Here is a 26,486-nt window from a genome sequence, read left to right on the forward strand (position 1 = left end):
TCCAAAGATCAGATAACTTTCTATTAACGTTACAGGAGGAATGTTTGTCCCTAACGTTGAGCAAACCATTTTCTGTTAGCTGGGATTAATAAAAATGAAAGAGCAAGATGTATTTCATGTGTACTTTGAGCATTGCTTATTAGTTATATGTTGGCTACACACATCATGACTAATGTACTTTTGAAACATGAGCCAGCAACTTGACACCTAGATAAGGATCTTCAGCATCACTGTGCATATCAAAGATTAACATTTTGCATTTTCCTCAGATACACAAAACCGCAGGTAAAGCGATAAGAGAAGGGAAAGACGCCTCACCAGAAAAGGCGCGCTGGTCCAGGCCATGGTGGACAGAGCGCTGAGGTAGGCCGTCTTCCGCAGCACATTCAGCTCCTTCTGTCGGATCTGCAGGATCTTCTCCTTGAAGGAGATTTCCCAGGCGTAGAGCTTCAGCACCTTGATGCCATTGAGAATCTCATTCATCAGCTTGATGCGGTCGTCCTTGTGTTTCATCTGCTCCACCTGTGGACAGCAGCCGTAGTTTAGCATCGCTCAGACACGGATAGAGCTTTCATGAATATTTTGAATTAGGTTTTTTATATATATTTTCCATTTTCATTTTTGATATCAGACAAGATGTTTTGTTTACGATTTAGATTAGTGCTCTGTCTCTTTAAGAGGAAACATAACTTCACAAAAAACTGTGAGCAACTGATAAGCTTAAGCTTTGAAAAACCACAGAGCAGAAGGAAATATTGATAAGCACGAGAAATGAAAGCCGCAGCTGAGCAGACCGACACAGATAAACAGCTAACCTGGTAAGTTCTGGTCTTCATGGCGATGAAAGCGTTTAATGGGATCAGCAGAACCATCACGGCCACACCAGCCAGAACCGACGCACCCAGATTCTGGAGAAATACAACAATGTGAACGAAGCTCTTATATCTACTTTTCTGTCAGATATACAAAGCTGTATACATCCGCTCCATCTGTCTAAAAAGCTAAAAGCCTCACTTTTAAAGGCCTAAAAGGGAAATTTATTTTGCTCATAACTATGCATGATTATAGATGCATTTTAGATGTGCATTTACCATCTGTTTCAGAATTTTTAAGGAAACATTATGTATGAATATGATTATCCTTTTAACAAAAGCAGCAAGGGGAAATATTTAAATATATTCAAATCCATAAAAGCTTTACCTGCCAAAGGAAAAAGAGAGCCAGAATGATCTGCAGTGGCGCTGACCACAGCATGTTCAGGAAGGTGGTGAGATCCATGAAGCGCTGAGCGTCCACAGACATCAGATTGACCACCTCACCCACCGTGGATGAGCGCTTGGCTTCATTCGTGATCACTAGTGACTGTGAAGACCAATGAAAAAGTGCTAAACATGTTTCCACAATCTAACATGCACTATAGAAATCATTCTTTTTACTGTCACAATACAAAAACAACTAGATTTCAGATCAGTAATCACATCAGTAATTCAATTTAAGAGTGAAAATGTGAAAATGTTCAGTAATAAATAATATCTCTGTCACTAAAGTCATTGAATCATTCACTCAACTTTTTCTTGTTATTTGAATGTTAAGGAACGTTTTGACCCAGTGATTGGGTTGTTTTAACCCAGCGGTTGGGTTATTTTAATCCAGCGATTGGGTTGTTTTAATCCAGCGGTTGGGTTGTTTTAATCCAGCGATTGAGTTGGTTTAACCCAGCGGTTGGGATGTTTTAATCCAGCGATTGGGTTGTTTTAATCCAGCGGTTGGGTTGTTTTAATCCAGCGATTGAGTTGGTTTAACCCAGCGATTGGGTTGTTTTAACCCAGCGGTTGGGTTGTTTTAATCCAGCGGTTGGGTTGTTTTAATCCAGCGGTTGGGTTGTTTTAATCCAGCGATTGAGTTGTTTTAACCCAGCGGTTGGGATGTTTTAATCCAGCGATTGGGTTGTTTTAATCCAGCGGTTGGGTTGTTTTAATCCAGCGATTGAGTTGGTTTAACCCAGCGATTGGGTTGTTTTAACCCAGCGGTTGGGTTGTTTTAATCCAGCGGTTGGGTTGTTTTAATCCAGCGATTGAGTTGTTTTAACCCAGCGGTTGGGATGTTTTAATCCAGCGATTGGGTTGTTTTAATCCAGCGGTTGGGTTGTTTTAATCCAGCGATTGAGTTGGTTTAACCCAGCGATTGGGTTGTTTTAACCCAGCGGTTGGGTTGTTTTAATCCAGCGATTGAGTTGTTTTAACCCAGCGATTGGGATGTTTTAATCCAGCGATTGGGTTGTTTTAATCCAGCGATTGGGTTGTTTTAATCCAGCGATTGAGTTGGTTTAACCCAGCGGTTGGGTTGTTTTAACCCAGCGGTTGAGTTGTTTTAACCCAGCGGTTGGGTTGTTTTAACCCAGCGGTTGAGTTGTTTTAATCCAACGATTGTTTTAAATGTTTGTCCAACCTGCTGAGTAGCTTTATTTAACTGAACTATTGTTTAAAGTTACTGTATTTCTTGCTTAAAATGAACCCAAAGTATGCTGGAAATTAACATTTAATAATATGTTTAATAAATGAACATGTATTAATATGTTTAATGCATAATAATTAAACCCAACCACTGGGTTAAAATGGTTTGTTCATTTTCAACCTAACTTGAATGAATAGCGTTTTTGTGTTAACGTTTTGAGAACATAATAATTCTTATAATTCTGACTGAACGTTCAATGTTACTGAAAGAATGTTCATAACTTTGAGACAACCTTGCCACAACGTTCTGAGAACATTCCCTTACTACATGAACATGGTAGTCCTTCAGTACCATAGCATATATCAAAGTAGTGACACGTGTTGATGCATTTCAAAGCATTTTCTAATGCAACATCTCATGACAAACCACATTATTTGCTTTTTCAGTTCAAGGAATATTGTTGGCGTCAGAGAGACGTACTTGAATGTGTAACGCCCACGTGTGAAGCACATGTAAGTATGCCACCTCTCTGGGTAAAAGTGCACAAATGTGTGTGAACATGTCGTAATGCCTACCACACCTAAAGCAACTGAAATCCCTCTTCTATTCTTTTGCTTTTACTCATTAGAGCAGTAGAGCAGGGGCCACATGGCAGAATGACACAATGGCTGGATTATTATCAAATTACTGTCCGTCTGTAGCTGCAACTCATGTTGTTGAACTTCTATAAATGCATTGTCATGCTGTCGACACCCTGGACTAAAAATAGCTGTGGTCACCCCGGTACTCAAAAAACCTGGCCTTGACGACACAGTCTTCGGTAACTTTAGTCTGCATGAGCCATTTCAGTCTGGCTTTCGTCCTCTCCTCTTCTAAGAGTAGTGAATGATCTCCTCCTTGCCTCTGATACTGGTGTCCTCAGCCTTCTTATCCTGTTGGACCCGAGTGCAGCTTTTGATGCTGTTTGCCATTCTGTACTCCTATCTCATTTGTCTGCTATCTGCATTACAGGAACTGTCCTTCAGTGGCTAAACTCATATCTCTCAGACAGGCAACAATTCATTAGCATTAATAAACACAAATCTCATTCTGTCACTGTTTCCTGTGGAGTACCTCAAGGATCTGTTCTTGGTCCACTTTTGTTTTTAATCTACATGCTTCCTCTGGGTCAGATCATCCGGCGTCATGGTCTTAATTTCCACAGTTATGCTGATGATGCACAAATCTACACTCTAAAATAATGCTGGGTTAAAAACAACCCAAGTTGGGTTGAAAATAGACAAACCTAGCGACTGGGTTGTTTTAGCCCAGCAGTTGGGTTAAATGTTTAAACGTGCTGGTCAGTTTTATTTAACTCAGCTGTTGTTTAAAAATGACTATATGGCTGGCTTAAAATGAACCCAAAATAGATTGGAAATTAATTAATCATCCTCGTTTGCACTTCCTATATAAGCTGGTCCCTCACATTCCTGTCCGATCACCGTTATGCTATGTTGTTTTGCACTGCCTGTCTGCTTGCCTGGATTACTATTAAACTTTGTCATGTTGATATATATTCCTCTGCCTTCATCTGTTTCCTGCAAGCAACGTGACAGATGATCGGACCGCCCCATATGAATGAGCGGACAATGTCTTTTTGTTTTCACCAAGAAGTTTTTTCAGTTAGCCCTGACCAGCTCCCTCGACGACGAGACCCTGAGTACCTTGTTCCAGATCGGGGCCACGATCAACCAACCCATCGACCTCCCAGACACCACCGGATTGAACTGGAGTGAAATCGTCATCCAGTGTCTGGAGAGTGTCGCGTCCCGTTCCGGAACACAGCCAGACCCAGAGCCCGAATCAACATCCTCGAATGCGGAGTACTCGTGTGTGCCCCCCTCAGACGGAGAGCAACCACACGCCGCGATGCGTCAGCCAGAGCCCGAGGAGAAGAGGACAGAGCTGACCCTCAAGTGGAGCTTCACTGACCAGGGGTGTGAGCCAGCGACATCAGTGGACGAGGGAGTCATGATGACGGAGAATGAGGACTGGCTGATCAACTTCTGTGAGGAATTATCAACTCCCACCCTATCCCACCTGTTACCTTCATCATCATCACTGTTTCTGAACAGTACTACTGACTGTATGTATGGACTGTGTCATACTCACCGGCATTCCGTCGAGATCCTCACAACCTCCATGACCGGGTAGCTCAGCCGGTCCTCCAGCTCAGTGACATCGAGCCGCAGGTCGTGTTACCATCAGCAGTGTCAGCCCGAGAGGATCCTGCGGCTCCGCCTCCGGCCTCGGATCTCTTCACTCCATCTCGACCTGTTGGCTCCGTCTTGGCTCCTCCTACCTTCGGCTCCACCGGAGACCCTCGGACTTGCGGCTCCACCGGGTTCCCTCGTCCTACCGGCTCCCCCTTGGTCAGTCGTTACATCACTTCCACCACGGACTTGCGGTCCGTCCGCTGCACTCCGTCCCTCCACCTCTACAGCTAGTTCCTCCTTCCCCTCGGCGTCGCCTCTGTCCTCGCTCACACCTGCTCCACCTCAGCCCTCGGGTACTCTGGCTACGCCTTCTTGGTTTCTAGTGGCAGCGATGTCGCTCGATTCCATCACCCATCGGCCACGCCTCCATCAGTCGTCCCCCAGTCGTCGTCATCCTCGACACCACCTGGACTCCTCCCTCCCTCATCTCCGCCATCAGCTGTCGGCACTGGCTGGCTCTGGGTCTGTGCCAGCGGACTATCTCCACCGTCACCACCAGGGGATCGTCGTCCTCCCATCACTATCCCTTCACCACCTCTTCATCCTCCTTCGAAACCGCCTCCCTTGTCCTCTTCATCACAGCGCGAGGTTGCGCCTTTCCGGAGGGGGGGCGATATGTCACAAGTCTGTTCTGTTTAGTTTCATTGATGGACTTTTAGTTTGTTTTCATTCTCATCATGTGTTCCTTTGTTCTGTTTTCCCACTCCTTAATTGTATTTATGTGTGTCAGCTGTGTTTCAATGCACTTCCTATATAAGCTGGTCCCTCACATTCATTCCTGTCCGATCACCGTTATGCTATGTTGTTTTGCACTGCCTGTCTGCCTGCCTGGATTACTATTAAACTTTGTCATGTTGATATATATTCCTCTGCCTTTGTCTGTTTCCTGCAAGTGATGTGACACAACCCAATTTCTGGGTTTGTCCATTTTCAACCCAACTTGGGTTGTTTTTAACCCAGCACTGATCTCAAAACTCATTTATTTACATTATGTTCTGTTCACTGATTGTATACTTTATATTTCAGATCCCTGCTTGCTTTGGTTTTGTCTCATATGTTATATGATCACTGTCTGTCTGCCAGTTTACGTTGTTGTATCCTGATTGTATATTTGTATTTTTCAATATTATGTAAAGTGTCCTTGGGTTCTTGAAAGGCGCTATATAAATAAAATGTGTTGTTATTATTATCATTATTGACACGACTGGCGTTATGCTTTCATTTGAATTTAAACAGATTTTATATATCTATGCATATATTTTTAGTGCTTTACATATTTTTATTACATTTTTAGATAATTAGATCACACAAAATTAACATGTTAAATTGAGAGCGCAAATAAAAATAAAAATGATGGGCAGCCATTTATAACTGCTTCCTAACCGTACGGTCACATAGAATAAGCTTGTTTTTAGCATTTAGTTTGTATTAAGGAATACTCACAACATTGGGCAGAAGTTTTAATGTTTATATTGTAAATGTAACTCTTGCTTCTGACGGTCAGAGCAATATAGTCATAACAGGAATAACATATTCAAGTACAAGTTACTGTTGGTATAAGCTCAAGTATCAGTACCTAGAGTTTTCATTGGGGCTGAACGCACTTTCCCAGACATGCCTTTTGTGAACCAAACTACATTTATCATAATAAGCGGTCAAACCTGTAATAGTACAGCATAGAAAGTTTTGAAAGTTGCAGTTTCCAGTACAATGAACTCTCAAAAAATATGCTTCATGTACGCTATATTTGCATGCACAGTAGTATGCTTTTCCGTCTTTTGTGTAACACAAAATAAGATATATTGAAGAACCCATATATTGAAGGATCCCATTGTGTGGACAAAAAAAATACAAAAAAACAGAGATATTTGAGATATTGTGTTGCGCAGAAGAAAGAAATGCATCCCCACCTAACAGGGAATTTTCTGCAAAGGTTATGAACAAACATTCTTCCAGTAATGTTATTAGAGTTATCTGGTCTTTAATGATGTTCTCAAAACGTTAGCACAAAAACATTATCTATATATATCGTTCATGGAAATGTTTTTTTTTTAAACGTTTTAGTTGGATGTTTGCCTAATGTTTTTTAAATGTTAAAACTTGTTTCGGAACGTTCAGAGAACATTCAAAAGTAACGCTCCCATAATGTTTCCAAAATGGAATGTTCCCTTAACGTTCATTTAACACTTTAAAAAACTGGACGTTTTGAACATTCAGAGAACATTCCAAAATAATGTTTTTTCATACATAATGGAAACGTTAGCAAAATGTTCTTAGAACATATTTTTGTTACATATTGCATATTGGTCTAAGCGAGTCTAATTTTGCAGGGAGACACTAATATGTACCTTCCTGTAGATGGCTCCGATGATCCCACTGCGAAGCCTCATGCCTGTGACAAAGCAGTACTGAAAGTGCTGATGCAAGATGAGGGTCTGTAAGAGGGAAGTGCCGAACATCAGGAACGCCAGCGCGTAACCCCACCACAACGGGGCGTCCTTTTCTTTGGTGAAGTCAATCAACATCCTGGCAATGAAAGGAGAATCACTTTAAAACCACACCACTGTGGATTGTTCGTTTCATGCAATGTGGTTTCCAGACAGAAGTTGGAATAATTACGATTTTTTCATGTTTTCAAAAGAAGTCTCTTCTGCTCACCAAGGCTGCAAAATACAGTCGAAATTGTGAAATATTATTACAATGTAAATCAGCTGTTGTCTATGTGAATATATAGTAAAGTGTAATTTATTCCTGTGATCAAAGCTGAATTTTCAGCATCATTACTCCAGTCTTCAGTGTCATATGATCCAGAAATCATTCTAATATGATGATTTGCTGCTCAACAAACATTTATGATTATTATCAGTGTTGTGCTGCTTCAGATTTTTGTAGAAACCACGATACACTACCGTTACTGTTTTCACATTATTTTTGGTGAGCATTCCAAACCTTCAACTGTATGATTCAAAATGGCAAAAAGGACTTAAGAGAAACATATTTGCATTCAGTTTGCATTGTAAAACATGGGCAGACAGTATGAATAGCATAGGTGGCGAAAGCAAAACATCATGCAAATGATTTTACAAGGTTCTATGGAAAAAAAAATATCATTAAATATATTAAAATATAATGCCTTCCAGCTAATCAGTGTGTTTCATGTTTGTTCTGCCCGTTATAAATAGGCAAAATAAATCCATGCATGTAATAAAACCCATTTCTAGGTAAATGTTAAAGGAACAGTTCAGCTATTGTGTCTGTCATTATCAGAATGTCTCCAGTTACATCTGTTGTCTTAAAGAATGTCATACAGGTTTGGAACGACATAAAGTGAACAAATGATAACTGAATTTTCATTTTTGGGTGAACTATCCCTTTAACATCTTCATTATGGATCACTATATTACGTTAAAGAAAACAGCAGCTCATTACAACCCTGTGAACATCTGCTATAAATCAGAGAACTAGTAGATGATTAAACATCATTTCCTGGCAGCTTTCTGGGCAATGACAGATTGCTGTGCTGTGTATGATGTTACAACCTTCCCTATCGTAAAATCCTAACTAATTACAGCTATAGAGTTCCTCTCTGCCTGTGACTGTGAAGGCATCGGGCTTCACCTGAGGAGCTGTGGGTTGACGAAGGTAATGAGATCCTGCAGTAGCTTGAAAGCGGAGCCGATGAGGAAATAGGGCCCAAAGGCTCGGAGCAGGGCCCTCAGGAAGGAGGGCTTCCGGGTCTCTTTTCTTTCGGACAGCAGAACCTCTGCCTCCTCAGGACTGCCGCCCACGTGGTTGGTTTCAGCGCCTGTTTTTGTAAATGTGGCCTGCTCCTTCACACTCTGTTCACTGCACAGAAAAATCAACTCTGAGGTTAAAATGACTCTTTTGATCGTCTATCAGGAGCTCAAACAGTAGTGCATGGTGATTAGCATGAAAAAGATGTACAGCTTGAATGCAATGCAAATCATTTTCGGATAAAAGTGTCTGCCGAATGGATAAATGCATTAGTTTTGGGAAATGAAATTACATTCATACTTGAGAGAAAAGTTTAAACTTGGCTCACTGAAGTTACAGGTGAAATGTGTCATTCTGCACTAGTGGCACCAAAAAGAATCGCAAAAATCACATTGTTTCAAATAGTGAGTTGTGGTTGCCTGTGCAAAACACCCTACCAACTGCATAGCAACACCCTAGCAACCACTCAGAATAGCCTAGGAACTTCATAGCAACACCCTAGCAACCACCCAAAACAATCTAATAACTCCATAGCAACATCTGAGCAGTAACCACCCACATTACCATAGCAACCACACAGAAGAAACTAGCAACTGCATAGGAACCAACCAGAATAGCCTAGAAGCCGCATAGCAACACTCTAGAAACCACCTTGCAACCACACAGAACACCCTAGCAGCTGCATAGCAACACCCTTGCAACATTCAGAACACTCAAGCAACTGCATAGCAACACCCTAATAACCACCTAGTAACCACCCAGAACAAATTATCAACAGAATATCAACACCCTAGCAACCACCCAGAACACCTTAGCAACTGCATAGCAACACACAAACAACCACCCAGAATAGCCTAGGAACCACATAGCAACACCCAGGAAAACACCTAGCAACCACCCATAACACTCTAGTAACTGCATAGCAACACCCTTGCAACATTCATAACACTCAATTAACTGCATAGCAACACACTAACAACCACCTAGTAACCACCCAGAACACCCTAGCAACAGGATATCAACACCCTAGCAAACACCCTAGCAGCTGCATAGCAACACCCTTGTAACATTCAGAACACTCAATTAATTGCATAGCAACACCATAACAACCACCTAGTAACCAACAGGATATCAACACCCTAGCAACTACCCAGAACACCCTAGTAACTGCATAAAAACACCCTAGTGGCAATTGCCCACAATACTATAGCAACCAACCAGAACACCCTAGCAACTGCATAGCAACACACTAACAACCACCCAGAATAGCTTGGTAACTGCATAGCAACACCTAAATGGCTACAATACAAACACCTGAGCAACCACCCGCAATACCATAGAAACATGTAGCAACCACCCACAGTCCACAGAAACACTCTAGCTACCACACTGAACACCCTAGCAAGCAGCAGCATAGCAAAACCCCGATAATGACCATGAACACCTTGATAACCACCCAAAATATTCATAGCAACAGCCAAGCAACAGCCTAACGACCACTTAGAATTCCCTTGTAACAGCATAGCAACACCCTAGCAACCACCCAGAATAGTCTAGTAACCGCATAACAACACCATAGAAACTACCTAGAACACCCTAGCAACTACATAAAAACACCCTTGTGGCGACTGCCCACAATACCATAGCAACCAACCAGAATACTCTAGCAACTGCATAGCAACACCCTATTAACCACCCAGAATAGCCTAGCAACTGCACAGCAACACCCTAGCAACTGCATAGCAAAACCCTAGCAACCACCCACAATTCCATAGCAACAACCTAGCAATTACCCACCTAGAACTCCCAAGAAACACCTTAGAAACGCCTTAGCAACCACCCAGAACACAAGTGAGGTCACTAGGTCATTGTTAGTTGTTTGCTGTTTTTGAGTGTTTACACTCTTCAGGTTTACTTTTTACTTGTCTCTGCACATGAAACTGGAATATTTTTTATTTTTACATTACGTCACAAGCCAACGGTGGTTTATCCTGCATTTCATGAAGTGTTTGAACAGGCACAATCAAATAAAGAAGCCCTGAATGGAAGGTGACTGTAAGGTATAAGAGGTGTCAATCATCAAGCAGACCCATTTAACTCTTGCAATGTGATTCTGATTCTAAAAATCATTGAATCTTTGCATTGAATAACTATGATTTAGATACGAGCCTGGCTCTTGTTCATGTTGTTTGAAAGCGTACCTCTGTGCTTTGGATTTCTCCACCTCCCATTCGTTGAGCAGACTGGGAACCACCAACTCTGAACTGTCCTGCTTGTTCAGGGACCAGAGGTCTTTATTCTCCAGCGGTGATTTGTAGCCTTTGATAGCCATGCTGTAGGACAGAAACAAAATATCTGAGGCTGACATCTTAAAACAGCATTAACCCAGCGAACAGGGAACGTTCTGACAAGGTTCTCTCAAAGTTATGAAGAAACATTCTTCCAGTAACACTAATAAAATGTTCATTCAAAGTTATTTGGTCTTTAATGATGTTCTCAAAACGATAGCACAAATACATCATTCATGTAACATTTTTAAAACATTTTGACGTTTTGAACGCCATTCCGAAATAATGTTTTCATAACATAACTTAACTTACTTTTATATTTACTTTTTATTTTTGTTGTTTATGTTGAGTTAAAGGGACAGTTCATCCAAAAATGAACATTCTTGCAGCGTCCAAATATGTCTACTTCCATACTATATATAGTATGCAAAAAACAGTATGTGAGCCGAGTAGTATGTTCGAATTCATAGTATTCATAAAACAGTAAGCGAAAAGTCCTTGGACGACCTGGCGAGATTCTGAAGTGTGTATTCGATGAACACATGAGGCCAACATTAAGACATCTTGTAATTGAGCAAAAACATTTGGGATAGGTTTGTTTCCCAAAAGTCTTTCCAAAGTTTGTTTCTGACACTCACCTTGTAAACCACCAAAAGGTCATTTTTGAGAGGAATCCAGCAGTTGTTTCTGGACATACATTCTGGAAAAGCAATAAAAAAAACACAGGCACTTTAGTTTGTTGTTCTGACCTTTCGATCACCTTTCTAACGTGCAATGAATTCAATGATCCAAAGTCTGTGGCACTAAATCATTCTTTTATTCAATCTTTGATGACATGTTCCTATTGATGAAGGCATGATGGTTACTGCTGGCCTTTCTTGATATTTTTCTGGCCTTTGAGTAGATAAAACACACACACACACTTACAGGATCTGTGGCCACGCTGGAGAAGAGAGGAGGCTTTTCATTGAAGCATGACAGGATAAGTTCAAGCAGGGTGAGGCCAAAGTAAATGTAGAACGTTGTGAACCTCAGCTTGTCATTGACCCCATTCTGAAAACAGAGAATGCTGCTTTATCAACTAATCTTAACATCTCTACATGCCACATAAAAAACGCCCGTAGCCCTGAACGAGTCCTTATTCCGCTCAATCCTGCTTTTTATGAGCAGATAGATCTGAGATATCTAGTTTTTATTTGATTTTTAAGATGTTTGACAAAGCTCAGGCATTGTCCAGCTGTTCACATTGGACATTCCACCCATACTCACGCCATCGGTCACGCTATCTGTTTAGTGTCACAGGGTCTCGATATGTCCTCATTAAGCTTAGCAGAAAGTATTTTAACATTGAAAAATTACATTAAGAAATTAATTAATTAACCTAAATACAAAAAAACACCAGGTGATTAAATGCACAGCATGCATAAATAAAATTAATAAAATAAAATTAAAACATCTGAAAATTTTAAATGCACAAACAATATTAATCAAATCAAATTATTGCATCTGAAAAATATAGATGCACAACATGCACAAACAATATTAATATTATTAAATTAATGTATCTGAAAAATGTACATGCATAACATGCACAAACAATATTAATATTTATAAATTAATATATATGAAAAAATTAAAATGCACAACATGCACAAACAAATTAATAATATTAAATTAATATATCTGAATATTTTAAATGCACAACATGCACAAACAATATTAATATTATTATATATATTTTATGTCTAATATATAATATTTACATGTTTCTGTAAGTCATGGGGCTTCAGTTCATGGGTTCAATTCCCAGGGATGCATGAAGTGAATAAATACATATAATTTGAATGCAACGATGAAAACTATGCATGTCAATGCATAAATGATATTATTCAAAATTCAAAATCAGATGGCATTTGTTATAACCAGGAGCAAGAATCAGATTTATTTGACTTGAAAAGCAGCAGTTAGTGGAGCGACAGCCTTAAGCTATGTTTGTTGCTCTGTGAGTTAGATAAGCTGTCTTGAAGCAGGTTTTAGGAACAACAGCAGCACTATTCACTCAAAACACTCGTGCCCTTAACTGAACTCCTCTCAGAGCTGAAAAAAGCTGAACATGTAGGTCAAGATGCATGTGAAAAATAAAACAGGAGGAAAAAGTGCAGAAGGCGGAGAGAGTCAGACATTACTGAGAGATCAACAATTTACATGGTTCGACAGAAACAAAGTGCTCTACTAGAATATATACTTAAAATGAATGTACTAGTGGGGTTTTCAGGGGTGGGCGGCACTGACCTCTTGATTGGCATGCATGATTTTGGACCGGAAAGGCACAATGGCACACAACACTGAGATCGTCCAAAATATGAAGAGCACACCGGACGACTGCACTCCTCTCAGCCTCTCAAACTGGATCAGGAACGTGGCTAACAACTGGAACAGAGAAAAGAACGTTTACAAGACCTTCTGAGCAGAGATAGATGACTTTTGGACAGTCTTACCAAAATCTATTAATGGAGTCATACCATGCTTTTTATTTTAATCGTTCTAATGTCCACTTATAAAGTTAGTATAGTGTTTCGAGTCAATTTGACCCCATTTCTCATTTCTCATGAATACGCTTGCAAAGTTTCAACACTCTGAGGTGTTGTAGAATGTGCATATGAAATTTCTATTACAATTGTGATGTTAGCAGGTCAATTTGACCCGCAAATTTCTCGACTAAAGGCAGGTGCACAGGAGCTGAAGCATCGCGTCTCATGCAAAGAGAAGGGAATCCATTGACCTCCACACGCTACTGGGCACATTCAGCAGTCTCTCTCGGGTGCACAGATAAGTGCGAGGAGGTCCCCTGGGTGCTTCAGCGGCGGTCTGAAAGAGGCAATTTCCTTGCAAAATAAAATTTCTCTGAAAGAGCTTCATGGCAGATCACGTCTTTTTAAAGATGTCATTTCAGCCATGTCCTTCTGAGCGTGGGTGATTTCTCTCTCCCTCGGATGGCCACGATTGCTGCCTTGAATGCCTGGGCCGTGCTCACGCTGAGACAGCATTTGTGGATGGTTCATGCTCTCACTGCGAGAGAATGGCCATGGGAACGTTGCGGTCATGACCTAACTAATGAGTTATAATGGGAAAGCTTCAGCCGATTGAATCCCCACAAGCCTCTCGTTCCTCAGAACGCTCATGTCCCCTTGTTGAGTTTGTGGATGAGTTAGGCGGTTCACCTGAGGGTGAACTTAATTTCTCATTTGGGGCTTGAGAGGATGATGGGTTTATGCTTTCAGAGTTGGATGAGTCATCTGGACTCATCTCACAGACATTGTGCAAGATCAGGGAGGAAGAACATGTCCTAATGTTTGTGTCATACTGGTCCAACCAGACTTGGTTCTCGGAGCTCACACTGATGGCATCGGCCCCTCCCTGGCGAATCCTCTTTCTCAGGGGCACAATTTGGCACCCATGCCCAGACCTCTGGAACTTCTATGTCTGGTCCCTGGACGGGACGGGGAGGAATTAAAGGGATAGTTCACCCAAAAATGAAAATTATCCCATGACTTACTCACCCTCAAGCCATCCTAGGTGTATCATATGACTATCTTCTTTCAGACGAACACAATCGGAGATATATCTAAAAATATCCTTGCTTAAAAAAAATCTATATGGCTCCAGAGGGTCAATAAAGGCCTTCTGAAGCAAAGTAATGTGTTTTTGTAAGAAAAATATCCATATTTAAAACTTTATAAATTCAAATAACTAGCTTCCGCCAGGCGACCGTACACATACTGCGCAAGTCGACTTGCGCCACAAGAGTAACCCGTGATGCGATGTATGACGCAGGGTGTAGGAGTTTCGTAAGCTTAGATGCCTCTAGGGCTGGGCAACAAACTCAAGCTCCTCTTCTTTTATATCGAAATCCTCCGACATTTCTCTTTAAAAATGATCGTTTTAGACTTCGTAACTGGTGTTTTGTTTTGCTCTAACCTCTGCGCTTCCGCGTTCATCATTACGTCGTGCGTCGGGTCAGAGGTCACTCTTCTGCCGCAATTTGATGCGTACAGCCGTCTGCCAGAAGCTAGTTATTATAGTTAATAAAGTTTTAAATATGGATATTTTTCTTACAAAAACCCTTCGCTTTACTTCAGAAGGCCTTTATCAACCCCCTGGAGTCATTTGGATTACTTTTATGATGGATGGATGGCTTCAAAATGCGGCCCTCCATTCACAGCTTGAAATAAGATAGTCATATACACCTAGGATGGCTTGATTGTGAGTAAATCATGGGATAATTTTCACTTTTGGGTGAACTAACCCTTTAAGAGGGCTATCACCAGTGGTGATACAATCACTCAGGCAACTCTACAAGGCAACTATATGCCTTGAAGTGGCACCTTTTTGCTACATGCTGTTCTTTCTGAGGTGAAGACCCATGAAGATGTGGCATTGGGTCCGTGCTTTCCTTCCTCCAAGAGTGCCTAGAGAAGTGCTTGTCCGTTTCCACCCTTAAGGTGTACGTGGCTGCGATAGCAGCAAACCACGACACTGTGGGTGGCAGGTCTCTGGGGAAGCACAACCTAAATATTAGGTTCCTGAGAGGTGCACGGAGGTTAGATCCTCCAAGACCACGCCTCATCCCCTGTTTGGATCTCTCCTTGGTCTTACAGGCCCTACAGAGAGATCCATTTGAGCCCTTACAGTCAGTTGAGCTCAGTGCCCTCTCGGTGAAGACCTGAGACCCCGGTCCGGCTATATGTCCAAAGTTCCCACTACTCCTTTCAGGGATTAAGTGATGAACTTGCAAGTGAGCCTCCTGATGAGGGAGACCCAGCCCTGTCTCTGTTGTGCCCGGTGCGTGCTTTGTGCATATACCTGGAAGGGGATGGCTGTCTCCAAACAAAGAATGGCCCACTGGATTGTGGATGCCATTCTCCTGGCTTACCAAGGGAGTGAGCGCTCACTCCACCAAACAGCTTTAGTGAATGATGCCTTGTTGACAGACATCTGCAGAGCTGCAGACTGGGCTACTCCCAACACTTTCACGAGATTCTATAATCTCCATGTCGAACCAGTTTCTTCTCGAGTCTTGGGTACTAATAGGTAAAACTCAGACAACTGGTTAGGTGCAGCACTTGCATTTAGCGCCTTTCCCCCTCTCTGAGGTGATTATGTGTGCTTTGTTGTCCAAGTGAGTTTCCCACCCAGGACGCCTTTTTCCAAGCACTCATCGGTGGCCAAGTTCGGCAGAAGAATTTACTACCAGGCCCAGTACTCCTGGTATGCCCCTTTTCAGGTGAGCCCTTGTACTTGGGTTAAGTGCTCTGATTCCCTAACGGTGATCCCATATGAGGTATTCTTCCACTGTTTACTTTCCCTGTCGGTGAACCCTGGATGGAGCCTTGCTCCGTCACTAGTCGTTGTGTCCGGTAGTCTCTCCCTTTTCCTCCCTATGTAGTACTTCCCATCAGGTGAGTCCATAGGATGTACTCTCCACATACTAACCTCTCCTTTGGGTAGGGTGTGGTCTCCAAAGATTCGGCAGAGAAACAACACTTTCCCAACATAAACAACCAGGTGTGCTCAGCTGTAAGCAAAAACAAAAGGTCATCTACTGCTGAAGTGACCTATTCCCTCTGTGAGGACAAGTCCCCTTAGATAGGGAGACTCTGGGTCACTTATCCTGGGCGTTGGGAAGGTTGTGTGATGGACACTTGCTACTTGCTACTCTGCACCGCCAAAACTCGTAACACAGTTCAGCTGGTTGTGGCGTTTAGCATAGGGATCCCTAATGTCGGTAATTCGACACAATGTCGAAGTGACCGACAGATAAAGAATGTCTTGGTTACTATTGTAACCTCCGTTCCCTGATAGAGGGGAATAAGACTTTGTGTCCCTCATGCCACAACTCTGAACTGCCCGCTGAAATGGTCGGGACGCCGTCTCGGCTCCTCAGCACTGAGTGGAGCATGCAAATTACGCTCGCCAATTCTCATTGGCCTTTTCTGAATACGTCAGAGGTGTTTGGGGCTCCCAAGAAGGACCCCTAGTGTTAGTGATTTGACACAACGTCTTGTTCCTCTATCAGGGAACGGAGGTTAAAACAGCAACCAAGACATTTTCATAACCACTGTCCACACTCTCTATGACCCTTATAATTAAGCGGTCAGCTTTTTTTCCGCTGTGCATTTATGAAAGTGAACGCTAACTGCCGAATTACACTGGCACACTTCACAAAACAATTCACGCTGAAATGTGATGAGAATAAGTCATTATTGTCGCTTGGTTTCAGTGAAGGACGGCGAAGGAAGTTTTGAGGTCTGAAAGCTCATCGAAAAATCAGACACTTGGGACACAAGCAACATATTCAGCAGCTGTTCTCACTTACCATTGTCATGCCGACTATTAAAGGTGTAACAAAATATATTGGGGCTATAGGTATAGGTGGATTCTGGTTCATCTCATGAAACGAAGAAAACAGATCTGTCCAGCATACTATCCACAATATCAAGCCAAGAACCTGCACACATAAATAAAATTAATCACTACAAACAGATAACAGAGAACTAAAGCCATAAACATACGCATTTCCAGCTAACAGGGAACATTCTTAGAAATATAGCTAACATTCTGGCAAGGTACGTTCTTCCAATCACAGTTATCTGGACTTTGATAACATTCTCAAACCGTTAGCGCAAAATAACATGATTTATAAATGTTTTTTAAATGTTACTGATTGGTTTGGAATGTTCAGAGAACATTCCCCTAATGTTTGCAAATGTTCGCATAACCAAGTGAAAAAAGTTTTCAAAACATATAAAAAACTGGACGTTCAGAGAACACTCAGAAATAACTTAATGGGGACATTAGCGATACATTCTTAGGGAGACGTTCACATCTCTTACCGTTTTGATTCTGTTTAATATAGACATCATGATATAGCCTCTGCTGTTCCTCTTGAGGTAGAGGATGTAGAAAGGCGACACCACCCACAGGTAGATGCAGGGAGCCCATGGCAGTACTGACAGCTGAAAGCATTCTGGGAGGTCAGGCCGGTCTGAGCGCAGTGTGAGGTTGGGCTGTTGTGGGAACAGAAGCAAACAGCATGCTTAAAATCATGAACATGAATTCAGATTTACGCTTCTCAAACAACATGATTGATGATTCCATATGCAGCACAAGCAACAGGAGCTGTAAATGTGTCTATTTGATTTCAGATTCTTCAAAGACGGAACAAAATACAATGTGTCCAGCATTTGAACCTTAGGGGGTTCGGTCAGGTGCTTCATATATTGAACATTTTAGGGGCCTTTTTTTATTTATGTAATTATGTTTTATATAGCTTAATTATATCGCAAGAAAAAAAAATCGAAAAATCTGTTAAACGTGAAAGTATTATGCACTCGTTTAAGACATTTCTCCTTATATAGAAGCTTTTTGGCATGAAGCGTTCTTAAAAAAAAGTGTGTTAATTATGAAACAGAAATATTTTCACATTGAAATGAATCAGTGATGATCACTCTGATGTTCTTTGGTTGTTTAACTTTCATTTTTCAGAATTATGATTTAATTATAAATTACATTTGAACTCAAAATGTAAACAGAAATATGAATATGCATGAATATTTGTTCAAAATGATGCTAAAAAATTATAAATTAAATTCAAACACACTATCAACAGAAATATAAATAAATATGAATATTTTTCCAAAGTTATGATTAAAATTAAATTCGAACTCACAATATTTACAGAAATATAAATATGTAATTTTTTTTTTTTCAAAATTATGATAAAAAATTATAAATTACATTAAAACTCACACTATCAACAGAAATATAAATATGAATATTTTTTCAAAATTATGATAAAAATTATAAATTAAATTTGGAGTCACAATATTAACAGAAATATAAATATGTAATTTTTTCAAAATTATGATAAAAAAATCTCACAATGTAAACAGAAATATGAATATATATGATTTTTTTTTTAATTATGATAAAAATTATAAATTATATTTGAACACAGTATAAACAGAAATGTGAATATGTATATTTTAGGGATGCATGACATATCAGCACCATATTAATTCAGTCAATATTAAAAATTTCTTTTTAAAAATGTATCTGTTAATATTTTGACTGATATTGGATATTTAATGCTTTTTTATGCTCATATTTTTTACATTTAGATTACCTTTAATGCTCACCTAAAGATGATCTTTAAAAACACAAAATATTTTGTAACAGTGTTAAATGTAATATTCAGCTAATTTGAAAATGAATATCCATATTTTCTTACTGCACTATATAATGCTGTGATGATTAAATTGAGATGATTTATTTTAGTTGTTTTATTAACTTTAATATTTACATAAACATCATTTTAATATCAATTTTTTTTTAATAAATATTTCTACTGTGTCCTGAAAGAAAGCAGCGGGTTCATTTTAAAGCATCACACAGGCTCTAGTGAGTTTTATAGATTTTCTTATCATTTTTAGTAATTGTTTTGTTCCAGGTCTCAAGAATCAGTTACACACCACAATAAAAACACATATGATAACAACTTGATTAATGAGACTTCAACAAACAACAGTCCTCCAATATTCTCCAGTCGTGACAGAGGCTCTGAAGTGGAAACCGTCTCTATAAAAGAGCTGTGTCTCCAGAGAGGAGCCGTATTCTCTTATCAAGCGCAAACAGAGCGAGTATTTGTGTTCCCTTCTCTCCTTCTCTCCTTTCTAATTGCTGTGATGCTTGAGAGCGTCTCCGGGTTCTGGCTTTGGCCAGATCACTGAAGCAACCTAACCTGATTAAGCACAAGGAAGTCCAAAACGTAGCCATTCTGGAAGATACGAAAATGCATGCGTTCAATACAGCGCTCTTCAGTTAGAGTTAAAGACACAGTACAAAAATCCTGTCGCTTTGACAGAAAAAAACTGGCAGCTGTGGTTGCTAGAATAATTCTGTGAAAAATACAGTAAAAATGTAAACATATTTACAGAACAACCTGTAAAATTTACAATTTAAAACTGTAATTTAAAAAAAAGTAGCTTTTTCACAAGCTGAGATAAATATTAATATATAGAAGATACACAAAACTATACAAAACACTAAAATGACACTAAAATAATGCAATAAACATTCATTTAAAAACCTAAAACCCTACATAACTGATAAGAAAAAAATAAGAAGAAACAATAATTATTAAAACTAGATGAGTAAAGTTTGATGACAAACGTTGATGTTGGCTTGATAAAGCCAGTTCTGAAAGTTTAAAATAACTTCAAAGTTTGAAGGTTTTACTCAGAGAAAGTAAAAAATGTTACTAGCATGATTTAACATGTTTCAACATGCTGCTAGCATGAATTAACATGTTGCTAACATGATGTAACACATTGCTAACATTAATTAGCATGTTGCTAACATGTTTTAGCACATCACTAACATGAATTAGCATGCTTTAACACATTGTCAACATGAATTAGCATGTCGCTAGCATGTTTTAACAGATTGCTAGTATGACATCACTTTGTTATCATGAATTTGCATGCTGCTACCATAAAGTAGCATGTTTTAACACTTTGCTAGCATTAATTAGCATGTTGATAGCATGTTTTAACACTCTGATATCATGAACTAATATGTTGCTAACATGATTTAACACATTACTAGCATAAATTAGCATGTTGCTAACAAGAATTAGCATGTTGTTAACATGATTAACATGTTATTAGCACGAATTAATGTTGCTAACATGTTTTACCATTTTGTTAACATGAATTAACATGTTGCTAGCATGTTTTAACATGCTGTTAGCACGATTTAACACATTACTAGTATTAACTAACATGGTGTAACACATTGCTAGCATGTTTTAGCAAGTTGTTAGCATGAATTAGCATGTTGCTAACATGTTTTAGCATGTTTTTTATGCGAACGTTAGGGGAACATTCCATTTTATTATTCTTCAAACATTATGGAAATGTTACTTTTGAATGTTCTATGAACATTCCGAAACAAGTTGTAACGTTTAAAAAAAAGTTAGCTGAACGTTCAACTAAAACGTTTCAGAAAAAAAACGCTCCATGAATGATAATGATGATAAATAATGTTTTTTTTGCTAACGTTTTGAGAACATTATTAAAGACCAGATAACGTTGAACGAATGTTCTATTTATGTTACTGGAAGAACATTTGTTCATAACTTTGAGAGAACCTTGCCAGAACGTTCCCTTTTACCGTAGCATTTTACAGTTAAAAATACACACATTTTTTATAGTGAAAGTTTGATTATGGAGATAAGAATGTGCAATGTCACTTCCCATCTCTCATAACATTCAGATGAGGTTCGGCTGGTAAACATGAGGATAATGAAGGCTCAGAGGTTTCTCATCTGTTGTCAAACCCCATGAGGCGTCAGTCAGCTCTCACAGGATGCCGTCTGCGGTTTAAAGGGAAAACACCTTTTGCTCTGCCAACTTAGACGTGGTTATGAGGTCAAATGCACAAATCTGTTCAGCAAAAGCTCACTTCTGTACAATTCTCCACTCTTTAAACTCAAGGTGAACGACTAAAAGCAGCAGAATAACAACGGCAGCTCCTGCTGAGCTTCACATGCAATTATCACAGCTCTACTGAAACGTACTAGTGTTAAGGTCCTTAAAATGACCTCTCTCAGGATCACAGCGAGTCCATTTCTGATAGAGACCCAAGTGTGTCGGATAAGATACAGTTAAGATCACATGGTCAAGACAAACACATGGATTACAAGAATGAAGCTTTGAAGGGGTGGTTGATTATGATTTGACTTTTTTAACTTTAGTTAGTGTGTAATGTTGCTGTTTGATCATAAACAACATCTGCAAAGTTACGACACTCAAAGTTCAATGCAAAGGAAGATATTTTCTTTTACAGAATTCTCTGTTAAACGGCTGGTAGGGACTACAACGAGCTTCTTCCCGGGTTAGTGACATCATTAACCCTAAAATTAACATAAACCCCGCCACTGGGAACACACAACAAAGGGGGCGGGGCCATGTTGGGCTGCTTTAGAGAAGAGGAAGAGTTGTTGTAGTAGAGTGTTGTTGACATGCCGTCATTTTACGCCGGACTGCTTCACAAACGAGGGTCAATTCAACGCTGGATTTGCACAAAAGATTAACATGACGGCACATACTAGTGGATGAGTTGAATCAACTCCACAGCAACTACATAAATTTATCCACTAACCATTCAGAAACGTCTAAAAGTTGTAACTTCTTCCTGAGTCTCTCCATCAGTGTCGACTCCGGTTTGAACAATGTAAGGCTGAACACTTTCGTCATTTTGTCTGCGTGAGATTCTCCAGCTTTGTTGTTGTTGAGCGGCCGAAGCGTGAGCTGTTAAAGCTCCGCCCTCTTCTGGAAAGGAGGCCGGAAGCTCATTTGCATTTAAAGGGAAACACACAAAAACGACATGTTTTTGCTCACACCCAAATAGGGGCAAATTTGACAAGCTATAATAAATGATCTGTGGGGTATTTTGAGCTGAAACTTCACAGACACATTCTGAGATATATATACATCTTGTAAAAGGGGCATTATAGGTCCTCTCAAAGTTATGAACAAATGTTTTTCCTTAATGTTTGTTCAAAGTTATCTGGCCTTTAATAATGTTCTCAAAATGTTTGTACAAAAACATTATTTATACATCATTTTTCTAAAACATTAACGTTTTTTAAATGTTACTACTTGTTTCAGAACGTTCAGAGAACATTCAAAAGTAACATTCCTATAATGTTTGAAAAATAGAACCTTAATGTTCACATAACCAAGAAAAAAAATGTTTTTAAAACATTTAAAAAACTGGACGTTCAGAGAACATTCAGAAATAACATTTTCATAACTTAACGGGAATCAAGATGTTCTTAGAATATATTTTTGCTAGCTAGGACGATGTCAGAAGTTTCATGTATTGGTGAACGATCTCTTTCCTGAATCTTGTAGAGCACACGCTCTCTGAACTTGGAAGAAGTCCTTGTGTAACAGGTTCCTGGCCGGATCTAACCGTCCTGTCCCTTTTATCTGAGCCGTGGACATCAAACGACGTGTGTTTCATTTAAGGTCACACTGAGTTTCTGTCTCCCCACACTCAAACACACTGCTCCATGCATAGTACTTTATAATAGCTTCATTCCATCTCATTTCTGTACATTTCTTCATCCACGTCCCTCAATGCTGGAATCAGCACAGCAGACTCAAACAGCGAGCATCTTTTTACAATTCACACTTATCAAGATCAACATTCACTCTGACCTAATAAGAACGATTTTTACTAACATTTATTAAAGTTGGCCTGAATTGGAATTTGCGAGTCTTTTGTGAGGTATAATCCAGTGGAACAAAACCCAACAAAGTAAAAACTACTTTGACAAGCAAACTCTAAAAATGCTAAAAATGCTCTTCTGACATGTCAGCTTTCTTCTTTAGCTCTGGTCTTTCTCCAGTTCTGATGTTCAGAATACATGCACAAGTAAACAAATATGTGATTTGGATTACAGCATTTAGGGTTCTGTATATGAGCAAAGTTTTTCTATGAAAAGAACACTCAGTGTGTCCGCAAGCATGAAAGATGTTAAAAACTGACTTGACCAAAAAAAAGATGCTTTTAACAAATTGAAAGGAGCTCAGACACACTTTCCTCTGAACCCTCGGTAAGATAAACACAGCTGCCGTTTCTCTCCGTCCGTCAGTAACGCTGTTAGTCTGAATGTGTGGGTGTTTGCCGTGAGATCGACCAACTGATGTACACTGCGTTCACATGTAAACTCACACAAAGTGTGAAAAAGCACAACTTAAAAAGTATGCAAAAACTGCGGTTGTAAGCAGCATGCATTTAGTGTTAAATAAAACACAAACAACTTTAAAAACTAGCTGATGTGTTTCATTTGGTGTCCAATCCGATTCTATTTTAAGAAAGCAATATGCAAGATGGTGGCTAAAATGCATTGGTGAGTTTACTAAATAATGCTTGGGGAGAGAAGACATAAAAACACTTTATGAAAATGTATATTATAAAGTGTATATGGTTATTTTGAGACTGCAAAATATTATTTTTTGTCTTCAAGTAAAAGTACAAATAAAATCTTTACTTTGAAGTAAAATCTAGGTCCATAAATCACAAAGCAAAGTTGCAAAAGATTAAGTTTAAGTTTATTTTTTCTTCTTTTAAGTACAAAACTAATGTGTGAAAAGTCAGAGATAACATCGAAATGGAATTTAAAACTGGAAATAAACCAGTTTAGGTTAAAAAAAATTGGTGTAGAAACAATTTCCACAATAAATTTCACAAATAATTACAAGGAAGTGGCAAGTAACATATTGAATTAAACATGACTTGATAAAACTAGCCAAAACGGCACATGTTTCATTTGGAGAATTACAAACACACACCGTTTTCCTCTCCGTCATTTGAAGCTTGTGGAAGGGAAGCACAGATACGGAGTGTGTTTTCAAGCTTTAAAGATTAGCAGCAGTGCGCACGTGTTCAAACCCGTCTGTTTTAAGCTCCACCTTTTACAAGGTCTGAGCCACATGGGTTGCGTTAACTTCCTCAGGGCTGCAGGAAGGTTGGCTTTTCTCAGCCAGTGTTTGCTTTGTGCACCTTTATTCATCTCCATTAGTCAAATATGCAAACAGTATTAAGGCACACCTAGCAAACCAGAAGCGGAACATTCTTTCAGAGTTTACAGTTCTGTGTTTCCTGAACCTCTGGACTCACTAATATCGTGTTACATGCTTTATGTTCACAGTAGAGTAGCAGAGGATCTCAAACTTCACGACTGATCACAGATGAGAGCGAAAGGATATTTTCTGCATGCATTTTTGTTTAACTATATCAGAACGTTATTTCTGAATGTTCCATGAACATTCAATTGGTTTAAAAATGTGTTATGTGAACGTTAAGGGAATGTTCCATTTCACAACCATCATGGAAACGTTACATTTGAACATTCTGAAACAAATAGTAACATTTAATAAACGTTAGACGAGCATCCAACTAAAATGTTTCAGAAAAAAAAGCTCCAGGAATGATGTATAGATAACATTTTGAGAACATTATTAAGACCAGATCATTTTGAACGAACGTTGTATTAATGTTACTGGAAGAACGCTTGTTCAGAACCTTGCCAGAACGTTCCCTGTTCGCTGGGTTAATGCACTGGTGAGTTTTATACTTTTTAATTAAATAATGCTATTATAATGCTTGGGGAGAGAAGACAAAAAAACATTTTATGAAAATTTATATATACAGATTATAAAGTGCTTTAAGTGCTTTAAGTTCCTTAAATCGAGAAACAAAGTTGCAAAATATTAAGTTTCAGTTTGTTTTTTCTTGTGTGAGATATGAGATATACGCTTATAACATGTAGGGAAAAAACTGAATTCAAAAAACATATTCTCTGAAAACTAGCCTTATCTTTTAAGAAAACAAGACTAAAACTAAAACACACCCTCACCATTAAACTGTTTAACAATCCACAGAAAAGCCGTGTGTTGACAGGAACAGGAGCAGCGAGAGATGAGAATGACGTGCATTTCTCAAAGCGCTGTAGAGCCGAACACAAACGCTTTTTCCCTAAATCTGTCCTGGCAGGAAACACCTCACTGTACGCTAATGCATCACTGAGCTTCAAAAGATATGTATCCAGAAAAACCAAAACATCAAATGTATCCCTACATTCCTCAAAGTCATGTCAGGAAGGAACACCAAATATGGCTATATTTTGGCTTGCATTCAAGGAATTTCCCATTTCAATGAAAGCGTATGATTCATTGTGTTTGGATAAATGAAGTGAAACACTGAGCAGTCGTGAGGAATCCTTGTAAATATTATAGGAGAAGATCTGATCTGAGCCGCTCTAACGGGAGATAAAAAAGCAGTTTCGTCAATAAGACTGGATATATTTCAATCACTAACACTGTACAAATATTACAAAGCCTTGTGTTTATAAGATTTTATGCCTCAAGAGAAAGCTTTGATGAAGAACAATGTGGTCTAAAAACACTGAAATGGAATTTAAACCTGGAAATAAACTAAGTTGTTAAATGAGTCAGAAATAAAATTGGTGAAATGGCAAGTAACGCAATGAATTAAACATGAAGTTTGGAAGTGCAAAGACTGAAACTGTATTTTCTGAAATAGTACACTAAAAAATGCTGGGTTAAAAATAACCCAAGTTGGGTTGAAAATGGAAAAACCCAGTGACTGGGTTATTTTAATCCAGTGGTTGGGTTAAATATTTGCCCAACCTGCTGGATAGTTTTATTTAACTCAACTATTGTTTAAAAATTACTGTATGTCTGGATTAAAATGAACCCAAAGTATGTTGGAAATTAAAAATCAGACACATAATTACTAGAGGCAACAATAATAATCAAAAGGTGAACATTTATTAATAAGCAATTTAAGAAATGTTTATTGTTTAATTATTATTCATTAAACTTAAAATATAAATGTTCATTTCCAACATATTTTGGATTCAATTTAAACAAGAAATACAGTAATTTTTAAACAATAGTTGAGTTTAACTCAACAAACATTTAATCCAATCGCTGGGTTAAAACGACCCAATCGCTGGGTTAATCCAATCAATCAGAACCCAACCCAATCGCTGGGTCAAAGCAACCCAATCGCTGGGTTAAAATAACCCAATCACTGGGTCAAAACAACCCAATTGCTGGGTTAAAACAACCCAATCGCTGGGTCAAAACAACCCAAT

At 39.1% G+C, this 26,486-nt stretch overlaps 1 protein-coding gene across 5 annotated transcripts in view; it reads right to left on the minus strand.

Annotated features, from left to right (window-relative positions):
* abcc3 (ATP-binding cassette, sub-family C (CFTR/MRP), member 3) overlaps nucleotides 1-26,486 on the minus strand; it is a 67,683-nt gene that overhangs the window by 27,176 nt on the left and 14,021 nt on the right. For 4 of the 5 annotated variants that reach the window (XM_051914167.1, XM_051914168.1, XM_051914171.1 and 1 more), the window contains exons 2-12: nucleotides 17,626-17,799; nucleotides 17,109-17,240; nucleotides 13,025-13,162; nucleotides 11,660-11,785; nucleotides 11,371-11,432; nucleotides 10,646-10,777; nucleotides 8,328-8,555; nucleotides 7,058-7,235; nucleotides 1,201-1,362; nucleotides 816-908; nucleotides 319-522 (exon numbers count right to left, since the gene is read on the minus strand). In XM_051914167.1, the coding sequence (XP_051770127.1) occupies nucleotides 319-522; nucleotides 816-908; nucleotides 1,201-1,362; nucleotides 7,058-7,235; nucleotides 8,328-8,555; nucleotides 10,646-10,777; nucleotides 11,371-11,432; nucleotides 11,660-11,785; nucleotides 13,025-13,162; nucleotides 17,109-17,240; nucleotides 17,626-17,799 (1,629 nt within the window). Of the gene's footprint in view, nucleotides 1-318; nucleotides 523-815; nucleotides 909-1,200; nucleotides 1,363-4,605; nucleotides 4,627-7,057; nucleotides 7,236-8,327; nucleotides 8,556-10,645; nucleotides 10,778-11,370; nucleotides 11,433-11,659; nucleotides 11,786-13,024; nucleotides 13,163-17,108; nucleotides 17,241-17,625; nucleotides 17,800-26,486 lie in introns of those variants that run through there. The other variant, XM_051914169.1, reaches the window with a different exon arrangement.

The sequence above is a fragment of the Ctenopharyngodon idella genome, chromosome 12 (genome assembly GCF_019924925.1).
Source record: "Ctenopharyngodon idella isolate HZGC_01 chromosome 12, HZGC01, whole genome shotgun sequence".
In the NCBI taxonomy this organism is placed as follows: domain Eukaryota; kingdom Metazoa; phylum Chordata; class Actinopteri; order Cypriniformes; family Xenocyprididae; genus Ctenopharyngodon; species Ctenopharyngodon idella.